The 12,144-nt window shown below is 41.8% G+C and overlaps 1 protein-coding gene across 1 annotated transcript in view; it reads left to right on the top strand.

Moving 5' to 3' along the window:
- Positions 1-3,832, top strand: part of ARMH4 (armadillo-like helical domain containing 4) — a 147,945-nt gene extending 144,113 nt beyond the window's left edge. Inside the window, exons 7-8 of the mRNA XM_027554202.1 lie at positions 2,698-2,832; positions 3,074-3,832. Coding sequence (XP_027410003.1) covers positions 2,698-2,832; positions 3,074-3,142 — 204 coding nt within the window. The 3' untranslated portion in view covers positions 3,143-3,832. The remainder of the gene's footprint in view (positions 1-2,697; positions 2,833-3,073) is intronic.
- Positions 3,833-12,144: the final 8,312 nt, after the last annotated feature.

Raw genomic sequence — 12,144 nt, 5'->3', positions numbered from 1 at the left:
TGCTCAAACTCATGTCCATCAAGTTGGTGATGCCATCCAACCATTTCATCCTCTGTTGTCATCTTCTCCTCCTGCCTTCAATCTTTCCCAGCGTCAGGATCTTTTCTAATAAGTCAGTTCTTCACATCAGGTGGCCAAAATATTGGAGCTTCAGCTTCAGCGTCAGTCCTTCCAATGAATATTCAGGGTTGATTTCCTTTAGGATTGACTGATTTGATAGTTTTCCTTAATGTGGGCCATTTGTATAGCCATCTGTTGTCTTTTCTGATGCTGATATTTGTAAAGAATATGGTACTTTAGAAAACAGAATGTTCAGTTTAAGTTTATTGGATGTTTCCTCATGATTAGATTCAGCATTCTCAGTTGGAATATGCATGATTTCAGTTCTGTCCTTCTCAGGGAGGTAGTGTGAAGGAATGGGCACGTGCAATATTTCTGAACAGAGAAAAGGTGCTGGGCACAATTCATAGCTTTATATGCAGATGCATCTTATTTGTTTTCATTTCTGCAGGAAACAAGTCATGGCAATTCTAAAAAAAGAGGTTATCTTCACTTAGTTTTGAATGAGGAATGGTTAAATTACATTTGAAGAGGGTAGGTTTCTTTATTCCCTTCTTGTAAATTACTTGTAATTTCAAAGCACAGGCAGATCACACACACACGCACACACATACGCACACGCACACACACACATACACACACAGGAGGGAATGAAGAGAGGAGAAAGAGATTAATTGAATTTTTGTAAAGTCTACATTATTTAAAGCTCTGGAAATGAGAAGCCTTAATGTGTAAATAAGAAATATGCAAAGAGTGACACATTTTGTAATATTCATGTTTTTGGTGTGGGCTTGAGTTACAGAATGTTAAGAGACCCACAGGTTGATCAAGTTGAGCTTCCAGAAAGCTCAAGTATCATCCTTTGAATGTAGAGCTCTGTATTAATAAGGTCTAATCTACTGGGCTTAAAATTGATCATACATTAACATGTATGTGTATTTCCATGCACTGAGAATGGTGATGTAAAATGAAACTCGTAGTTCTGGTGAGAACACCCAGATTTTGTTATTGTCCAATATTTTCCCACATGGAAAATTACATACTTTTGTAAGCCTTATGTAGATGTAGAAGAACTTTAGAAAAAGTTTGGGTTTTGGCAAAGCATATTAATTTGTTGGGAAATGACTGGGCTTTGTTTCTTTGGGGAAAACAGTATGCTGAAGAATGATGCTATGTTCTCAAATTAATGAAAAAAATTCCATATTGTGCTCTAACTCAAGACTCTGGAAAACAGAACGAGTGAATGAGCTGGCTGTGTACAAGAGGATGCTGCAGTTTTGTAAGGTCTTGTCTGTTCCTTTGATTTACTTCTAGAAGTGTTGGGAAAGCATCACAGCCCGCTTACTTCAGCATTTTTTAGAAAACTTTTATTTTTTGTTCTTCTCTGTTTTGGGCTTATTCTGAAAGATACTGTGCTATATTAAAAGTTTTAGAAATAGTTACGTAAGTGAACAAACTCATAGTTTTTCTCCTGTAAAATAACGTCTGTCTAAAGTACTCACTATAGTATTTTTTGAATTGTTAATTGTTTATGTTTCTTTCCCCGGGTAGGCTTCTAGAAGGGGTCGTCATGGAAGATAAACCAGTGTCGTGTTTCTCCATGAAGGGCTGTGGTTATTCATACACCTGTATCTCTCAGGTGTCTTACTGGCCAGGATGCAGAAATGACCCTTCCTTAGGGTGATGGCCTGGCCCTGAATTTGGGTTGGTTCTGCACTACTTACTCAAGTCCAGGGATGTGTGGAGATCACGCTGGTCTCTTAGGACCAAAGTGTCCATAATAACACCTTGGAGATGTTGGAGACTGCCATGTTGGAAATCTCCAAGCTCTTTTGGAAGTACCAGCACTGTTAGCAGTGATATTTCTGGCTTCTGTCACTTTCTTTCTTTGGAGCCTGGGACACTCAGAATTCCCTGCCAGCCCTCAACTTTGGTCTTGTTCACTAGGCAGATTTTTTCTTCTGTATAAATGAATCCATCTACATTATGTGCAACTCTCTCTCATCCTTGTCTTTTCTGCTTGGCCTCCAAAACCTAACATCCTTTTTTCCTCTGCAGGGCCTTCTCTTCCCTGCTGTCTCTAGAAAGCTCTCTCTTTCACTCATGTAGAAGCACATTCCTCTTTCCTTTCCTACCATGATGCAGCTAAGATTGTAAGAGGGGAACCACCAAAGTCAAGGCCCCCATTTGTCCCCCAAGAAACACAATATTCCACTGAGCAATGCCCCCCAACCGTGTCCACCCCCACCCCCCAGAGCTAGACTCAGGCTGCTATTTGCAATTTATAGCATTTTAATAGTCCTGGCAATTTCAGAGCCTACTTCATCCATCTTTAATACAAATTATATTTCTGTCACCAAAACCTGATGTTGACAAATGTGCATAACCAAGTGGCTGGAGGTGCCACCAGGTCTGGCTGATTTATTGCAGTATTTATATGTATATGAAATATCCAAAAATAGTCATACCTCTCTGTTGCCTTCTCCCTAAAAGTGACTTTATTCCAGGTGCTACTTTAGAACAAAGCTGACAAGAGAATTCAAAGTGTCTAAAAACCCCGCTGCCCTCCAGCAGAACTGGGAAACCCAGGGCAGTGGTCTGCTTAGCATCCTAATGCAGGTTTCCTTTCCCATGCAGGCAGGATATATGTCTGGGATGTTGGTGCCCGTAGGGGTTGGGATAGCAGGAGCCTTGTTCATCTTGGGAGCGCTCTACAGCATTAAGGTTATGAATCGCCGAAGGAGAAACGGCTTCAAAAGGCATAAAAGAAAGGTATGGAATCCGCAACAGCAAAACCTAGTCACTTTCCCAACTGTTCCTCGCTTTTCTAATTTGCTTAATAAAGCACATGGGGCTTAATGATGCATGAATGGTACTGATGTGCCCAGTGGTTCCGATGAGTTGCTGCAGCTGCAGCCTCGGCTTCATTTGTTCACGTGTCTTTTAAAGGGGACCTGTTCCTTGGCTTTGCTCTGCAGCAGGAGTGTAATGCTTTTCTGTTTTCTTTCCCCAGCAGAGAGAATTCAACAGCATGCAAGATCGAGTCATGCTCTTAGCCGACAGTTCCGAAGATGAATTTTGAACTGAACTGGAGTTTAATTGGGAGAGTCAACGTGATGTTATTATTTTTTATTTGAGGGCTAAAAAAAAAACAACAAAAGAGAACAACATTCTGCCACATTGGGGCTGTCGGGCCATTGGTCTCACTGTCTGCTGGGTAGTAGATTTTTCTTGTACTGAACAGAAAAGGCATGCTGTATATGACCTGTGATGCGCAGTATTTGTTTTTATCCTGTAGTGAATTTTCCACAGCCATGGGCTACAACTCGTAAATATGCAGCATACATGTTGTTCAGTAGGAGTTGCTAGGTTAGATAGAGTAAATATTTTGTATTTTTCCACAGTGTCTTTCCCTTTGTTTGGATTATCTGTGCTAAAGTGTAACAGTTCTTGCTGCCAAGGCACACTTGACTCTGAAATAGAAATCTTAACAAAGAAGAACTTGTGATGATTGCTCAACCTACTTGAACCCTTGGTTTGTGTGGGCCACGGCACACACTACATTCGCATCAAACCTAGCAGCAACTCGGAATGAAATCTTTTTCATCAAGAAGATCTCTCAGCTCATTAGGATATATGTAGATTTGTACGTACCTTACATTATGTACTTGAGTCTCCTGGTTTTATTATTTTCCCCCTTCTTTTTTATTCTCATTCTTGACAAAAAAAAAATGCACTAGAAGTAATGCATTAAATTGACTCTTGGTCTTCATGTAAGCTTGCTTTCTTAAATAGTATGCTGCTGCTGCTAAGTCGCTTCAGTCATGTCCGACTCCGTGTGACCCCATAAACGGCAGCCCACTAGGCTCCTCTGTCCCTGAGATTCTCCATGCAAGAACACTGGAGTGGGTTGCCATTTCCTTCTCCAATGCATGAAAGTGAAAAGTGAAAGTGAAGTCGCTCAGTCATGTCCGGCTCCTAGCGACCCCATGGACTGCAGCCTACCAGGCTCCTCCATCCATGGGATTTTCCAGGCAAGAGTACTGGAGTGGGGTGCCATGGCCTTCTCCGCTTAAATAGTATAATTGAGTCCAACAGATGTATCCATAGATTCTTACATGTTTATCATTAAGAGAGATCCTTTTAGTATATCATTGACTTTGTCAAGAAGAAATGAGGAAGAAATCAAGAGGAAAAGGAGGGTAGGTAAGCTCCCAGAGCGTTTGGCTCTTCTCTTTGGCTCTGTGCTTGTGTGGCCACCATTCTGAATTATTCAGAGCACTGCTTTTCTATATCTGCAGTCTTGGTCCTTGTATGATTGGACCACCATTGGTTCTTGTTTGGCTTTATTAGAAAACCGCGTTCTCTGGTAGGAGCAGGCTCAGGAGCTAAGAGTCCTGGCACAAGACAGCTTATGAAAAACCAGCCTCTCTCAAGGTGACTCACTGTGGAGATGCTGGACTGCGTAGATCATGTCTCATTTCCCGTGGAATGCAATTCCTTTTCTCCAGGTATTTGGGATTTTAAGAAGTGCAGGTTTTGGGGGTATTTTTTTTACTTCATCACATGGCATTTGGAACTTCCTAACCAGGGATTTAACCTATGCCCCTTGCAGTACAAGTACAAAGTCCTAATCAGTGACCACCAGGGAAGTCCAGGAAGTGGTTTTGGGTGAAGACTTGGCTCATTAGCGTGGAAGAATAAAGGTTACTAATAACACTGTCCATGATGTTTTACAGCATGGAGAACTTGTTCAAATGTAATGGGGCCTGCTTTGCTGTTTGCAAGGAAAGCTACACAGTTATTCCTCAAAGCTGTGTATGTTTTTCTTCTCCCATTTGACTGAAGACAGAACTGAAGCAGAGAAGTGAAACGATTATCCAAAATTGTACCCAGAAAGAATCAGGACTAGAACCCACTTGGACCCCACACCATGCACCCCTATCTTCAGCTCAGTGCCCTTTCCACATGCTTTAGAAGAACCAACAACATTGCAGAGTCCTTCAAAACCAAGATTCTAAGGAAATAGCTTCTTGACCCAGGAACACAGAACACAAGTTTCTGTCTTTGTTAAATGAACGACGTCTTACTAATTTCTCTCATCAGATCAGATCAGTCGCTCAGTCGTGTCCGACTCTTTGCGACCCCATGAATCGCAGCACGCCAGGCCTCCCTGTCCATCACCAACTCCCAGAGTTCACTGAGACTCACGTCCATCGAGTCAGGGATGCCATCCAGCCATCTCATCCTCTGTCATCCCCTTCTCCTCCTGTCCCCAATCCCTCCCAGCATCAGAGTCTTTTCCAATGAGTCAACTCTTCGCATGAGGTGGCCAAAGTACTGGAGTTTCAGCTTTAGCATCATTCCTTCCAAAGAAATCCCAGGGCTGATCTCCTTCAGAATGGACTGGTTGGATCTCCTTGCAGTCCAAGGGACTCTCAAGAGTCTTCTCCAACACCACAGTTCAAACGCATCAATTCTTCGGTGCTCAGCCTTCTTCACAGTCCAACTCTCACATCCATACATGACCACTGGAAAAACCATAGTCTTGACCAGACAGACCTTTGTTTCTTTTTCTCTCCCACATCAGCTGTTTTCCTTATAATCACATAAATTTAAGTATCACTTGTAGGTAACTCATAGAGAAACCTTTCTTGAATTCATTCTTGAGAGAGAGAGCTGGCTTACATGAATGATTTTATTAAATAATTCTTTTTGCCAAGAAATACAAGCAAATGGGCTAACTTGATCAAGAGAATTTAAAAGCTCTGTACAGTCAAATAGATGTTAGAATAGACACACATGCTCAGGGTCAGGTTTTAAAAATAGAGCTCAGAACCGTGACACTTCAGGATTTTGTTATTTCATGAGTAGAGACATCCTGATACTACAGAGGGTACGTTTGCCCTTTCTGAGAGCAGCCTCTTGCTGTAAGTGTTCCTAAGGTAAGGAGGAGGTGAGCACAATGTATCATTACTGCCTTTGTGTTCTTGACAAGCTGTTTGTAGAGAAAACACAATAGGCCTGTCTATGCAGTATCCCGTGGGTGATACTGATAGCCACTCCTGCCTCGGGCTACTCTTAGACTGAAGATCACGGTAAATAGGTTGAACCTTCAAACTGTAGTATAATAAAGTCACCAGCGACAGACGTATATTATCACTTGTCCAGAGGGCTATGGTGACTTGTTTGTGCCTTTAGGCCTAAACAGAAATGTCTCTGCAGTTCTTATGGGGGCAGGTGACTGTTTAAAGAGAAAGAGATTACTTAGATCCTAGCGGTTTGCTATACGAAGCCATTTAAACACCTGGGTTGAGTGGAAGGTTCTATGGATCGCTCAGCTAGTGTGTTTTCCTCGCTGCCTGTGGCTGTGGAACAGTGGTGTTCAGTGGTTGGTTTGGGTTATTCAGAGGAACGGAGAAGATTGTCGTGTTCTAAACAAAACCTGGGATTAGGGTTGCTGCCCCGTGGAGGTGCCTGCCAATGGTTATGCTGTAGTTCAGGTCGAGAGTAGTAAATCAGGCACTGATGGGTTTTTGTATGCTTATATTTGCATGTTAAAAATAAAACATCAACTCTTTATTCAAAAAACTAAGCTTAAAACGTTTAACAACTAAACATATAACGCCGTCTAGAGTTGGAGGGTGGTGACAGATGCAGTTTCAATTGCTAACACCTGCCCCTCTGAACTGAACTGACCCGGTCAGAACTTCAGGTGTCCTGCTGTGGGGCTAGGGACTGTGTCTTATTCTGAGGGGTAGGCAGGGTTTCCCAAATTCTCTGGCTCCTGAGAATCACCTGGAATACTTATTAAACATAAATTCCAAGGCCCCTTCTCAGACCCACTGAATCAGAATCTCCAGGGGAGGAGCTTGGGATTCTCCTGTCTGGGCAAGTGTGAGGACAGCTAGAACCTCTAGGCAGAGAACAGCTTCCTTATTAAAGGGACAGGGAGAGCAGGCCCCCGGGGAGAGAATCTGCCCTAGTCAGCTATTCATCAATCACACCCACCGTAGTGCAGCAGGGAAAATGGGAGGCAAGAGGAAAAGGGTGGAGGCTTCTGGAGCAGGGTCCCCAACCTCTGGCATCTAATACCTGATGATCTGAAGAGGGGCTGATATAGTAATAATAGAAATAAAGTGCACAATAAGTGTCATGAGCTTGAATCATCCCCAAACCATCCCCCAGCCCCCTCCCTGGAAAAATTGTCTTCCACGAAACCCATCCCTGGTGCCAAAAAGATTGGGAACCGCTGTTAAAGAGTAGAGTGCTGAGATAGAGGGAGAGGGTTCCTCCTGTGCCCCTGGTGTCTTTCTCTAATCAGAAGACAGTACTTTCCTTTTAAACCTCTGCTTTTCCCTCTTCTGTTAGTTGCTTCTCTCAGTAGCTGCTGGCTTAATTCATATGCAATATTTGGAGTTAATTAGTATCCCAGGGAAACAGATTCCCTGAGCAGTGCTTTAGCCTTGGCTTCAGCTCATAAACTGCCTCAGATGCAGTCTTGCAGAAACATTTTCTTAGAGTACCTTTATCTCTTACACGGGTCAAAAATGTTATGGGGAAATTTTTTTAAAGCACAGTTTTAGAACACACTGAAAGTAGTTTTAACATGGTCAATCAAAGATAGTTCTTTTTTTTTTAGACTTGAAAGTGAACATTTATTTAGAATGAAAATTCCCAAATTTTATAAAATTGACATTCCACAAATGTACAGGAAAATTATATTTTTATTGATTAACCTCATGGTATACCTCTCGTACTTTTTTTTCCTGACCTTTTTGGCTGCACAGCCTCAAAGCTGGTTCTTTATTTCATCATTATTTTTTTTTAAGTGGCTAAAACTTAGAAGTCAAAATGTCATAGAGGTATCCCTTGTGCTTTTCTCTCTGTAAAGATATCTTCTTCACATGGAGTCCAAACAAAGCCCCTTAATGGGAATCACATCCACAACTTAGGGGAGATGCATCAGATCATCCACAGGCATTGTAATTTCTGTGTAAATAATCAGTGTTTCTACCAGATGCCAAAGAGTAGCTTTTGGGAACAAGATACATTACTTGGCACAGGGTTTTAGCTGCATGACCTTTTGGCAAGATAGGCTTTGTTTTGAATACAAGGAAATCTGAAAAGGCAGGATTACAACTGAAGAAGAAAAAAAAAAGCTCTGCTTTTGAGGGCATGTGAAGGTATCATTACAAGGGAAAACTATGGGTAGAAAATGGAAAAAAAATCATAATACAAAGCAGATGTCAAAAGGGCACAAGACATTAGTATGTGCTAGAGAAGGCTTAAGTTCTGATGCTTGGAAAAATTATAAAGATAAGTGACAAGAATGCAAATGAAGTAGACTGTTAGCAGGGGAAGAGGCCATAAATCTATACCAACCTAGGTCTCCATCCTCTCCATCCAAGAAAATGACCATGCACTAGGTAGAGCAGACATGGCTTGGATCTCATTGAAATCCGCCATCAATGAGATGAAAAGAGCTTGGTTATTGTAAATAAGCTTAAACTCAGTTAAGTTTCTTAATTATTCAAAGTTCAAATAATTGAATATACGTTTTTAGGAAGGAAATAATTTGAAAACAAAATAATAGTACTGACTTACTAAAAGCTTGCTTACTTACTTATTTGTACATTTAGTATCTCTCATTAGAAACGCACTTCCTTTTGGGAGGAAGCCATTAGACTGAAGCTGGGGATGGACAGAGGAGAGACATCTAGTTATTTGCTTTGATAATTATCAACTTTGGCAGTCAGCATAGCTGGAAACATAATTCCGTGGCTTAAGTTCTATATGCAGAAAGAATCATCAACATTCATTTTGTAAGCCACTGTTAGCTGCATAAATGCAGCTGCTAAGTCGCTTCAGTCATGTCTGACTCTGTGCGACCCCATAGATGGCAGCCCACCAGGCTCCCCCATCCCTGGGATCTCCAGGCAAGAATACTGGAGTGGGTTGCCATTTCCTTCTCCAATCATAAATGCATTGGCCTTATCCTATTTGGGGCATCTAACTCCCTATTGATTAGCTCAAATTTCTATTATGTGTATATAGGAAAGTGAGGAAGGAAGACCGAATGAAGGAAGAAAGAAATTTCCCCGTCAATAGCAGCAAAAAAAAAAAAAAAAAAAAACAGAGACCAATCACATATTGTTCTACTTTGTTTAAAAACATACACAAAATATTGGGGTTAAAAACCTCTCAAGTAGTTCACTTAGTAAAGCAAAGATCTTAACTTGCCCTCCTCAAAAAGCAGCAGCATCAATAAACACATGATCACTGTTAATTATTTGTATTATAGTGTATAAATTCTCATCCTCAGATTAGTTTCCAGATTCAAGGTTCAAGACTGATGATGCTCAGAAGTGAACCTTTGGTGGGATAAGGATGGAGGAATTGAAAAGGAGTGGAAACAGAAGAATTAACTGCAGGGGGAGAAATCCTCTTATTTTCCTTCTCAAGGTTCACAGGTGAGGGAACGGAGAGCAAGCAGAATGGAAGGCCAGTGTAGTGCTCACTTGAATGATTTTATTGCAGTTGAGGCACATGAAGAGGTCTGTTGCTCTGGTCCTAAAAATATGAACCTGGTAAGAGGTCAGACGCTTACTCCTTGGAAGGAAAGTTATGACCAACCTAGACAGCATATTAAAAAACAGAGACATTACTTTGCCAACAAAGGTCCGTCTAGTCAAAGCTATGGTTTTTCCAGTAGTCATGTATGGATGTAGGAGTTGGACTATAAAGAAAGCTGAGCGCCAAAGAATTGATGCTTTTGAACCGTGGTGTTGGAGAAGACTCTTGAAAGTCCCTTGGACTGCAAGGAGATCCAACCAGTCCATCTTAAATGAGATCAGTCCTGGGTGTTCATTGAAAGGACTGATGTTGAAGCTGAAACTCCAATACTTTGGCCACCTGATGTAAAGAGCTGACTCATTTGAAAAGACCCTGATGCTGGGAAAGATTGAGGGCAGGAGGAGAAGGGGATGACAGAGGATGAGATGGTTGGATGGCATCACCGACTCAATGGACATGGGTTTGGGTGGACTCTGGGAGCTGGTGATGGACAGGGAGGCCTGGCGTGCTGCGATTCATGGGGTCGCAAAGAGTCGGACACGACTGAGCAACTGAACTGAACTGAAGAGGTCAGAAAACTGGGGTTTTATTAACCAGCATCATGTGCATCTCAGTATTGTCTTCCTAATTCACAGTGAAATGAAGAAACCAATTGCGTTAGAGACATTTCTCCAATTTTATGCCTCACAGCATGGCTATAGAGTTCGTGTATTTTCAGACTTTTCATGACCAGACAGACCAAAGTATACATTCAGGAAAGTGTAAGCACAGTCTTCCAAAACAGAAAGGTGTTTGGATACCTGATATCCCAGTCTTTTCTTTTCCAAAAAGTGATTTTGATACAAAAAGTGAAATGATCAGTTTCCCTCTTTCCTTTCTTTGTGTTAAGAGATGAAAGAAAGGAGAAGAAATCTGGAATGGTTCTGTAACTGAACTGAACAAATTCTGAACGTCTGTGTTAAGGGGAGTGAGGATGGTTAGAGAGTCTATCTTTGGTAAACCAAGAGCAGTGTGATGTTATTGCTTCTTATGGAATCAGTATTTATTAAATATCTGTTTTGTGTTTGGCAGTGTGTTAAGAGCTGGGGGAAACAAGGATAGTGCATGAAAAGTCCAGGAAGAGTTACTGACTAGTGAGGGAGGAAGTAAACGGGCCAGTTCATCACAGGGACACAACGGAATTCAGAAAAGCAGCATCTAACCCTGCCAAGATTGGAGATGTTTCTCCAGGACTGCAAGCATCAAACATGAGGCTAGAGGGTTGAGTAGGAGTTAGTCAGGAAAGGGGAGAATGGGATGAAAGCTTCAGCCAGAGGAACTATGTGCAAAAGCCAGTGGTGAGAGATGGAGTAATTAAGTATGTCTGGAGCACTGGGGATGCTAGGGCACTGAGGGTGGGAGCAGGGGTTGTGAGCACATACACTGTAAATATGAGGTTGATCCTGAAGGGTCTGCTAGATCGTGCCAAGGAATTAGGGCTTTTTTTTGGAGGGCATTTAGAAAGCCATGGAAGGGTATTTTGCTGAGCAGTGATATGATCAGGCTGAGTTTCTGGGAAGGCTGGACTGGTAAGATCAGGGTCAAGGGCCGGTGTACCAGTGCAGGTGAGAGATGACTGTGGCCTGGACCAAGGCTGCAGGAGTGAACGTGGAAGAGGAGGACGGGTCCACAAGTGCTCAGAGTGGGGAAGCAGTGGGCCTTGGGCAGTGCTTAGAGTTTAGGGGATGAGGGAAAAGACAAAGACAGGAGCGGACCAGGGTCCTGGTATTTCTGAGACCCTGCAGATACCTGGGAATCCAGTATGCTACCTTCCAGAGAGACGGACTGTGTGTTATCCCAGCTGATACAGTCCGAGAAAAATAACCTGCAAACTGCAAGAAGAGTATAGGCAGCTTTGACTTTCTAAAAAAATGTGAGTATGTATAATAGTAGGCTCCAAAGAAAGAACTTTGAATTTAATAAAACTTAAACATTTGGGAAAACTCTCAGAATACCTTTAGGTGACTATGTTCCTTTGATTGTGCCTCGGGTATGGTTATATCTGTGATCTGACTGACTCCCTTGCTTTGTAAAGACCAATGTGAGAGTTTCTGATTCTTTGACATGAGAACCAAAACTTAGGATTTTGTTTTCCCCTTTTTTTTTTCAGGAAATGAAATCAATTATTATGCCTAAGAACCAATTTTATACAATTATGGAACTGCTGTCTAATCTTTTTTCCTGTTTTATTGAGCTGTAGTTGACATAGAGCTCTGTATAAGTTTGAATTGTACAGCACAATGTCCTGACTTACATATACTGCAAAATGATTCCCACAAGTTTAGTTAACATCCATCTCCTCACATAATTATAAAAAGTTTTTTCCTTGTGATGAGAACTCAGGATCTGTTCTTAGCAACTTTCACACAGCAGTGTTAACTGTAGTTAAATTGTACAATACATCCCAGTACTTATTTATCTCATAACCGAAAGTTTGCATCTTTTGACCACCTATATCCAATTCCCCCA

This window comes from Bos indicus x Bos taurus, chromosome 10 (genome assembly GCF_003369695.1).
Source record: "Bos indicus x Bos taurus breed Angus x Brahman F1 hybrid chromosome 10, Bos_hybrid_MaternalHap_v2.0, whole genome shotgun sequence".
Taxonomy (NCBI): domain Eukaryota; kingdom Metazoa; phylum Chordata; class Mammalia; order Artiodactyla; family Bovidae; genus Bos; species Bos indicus x Bos taurus.
The sequence above is the reverse complement of the archived record's forward strand: the minus strand, read 5'-3'. Positions and strand labels throughout refer to the sequence as shown.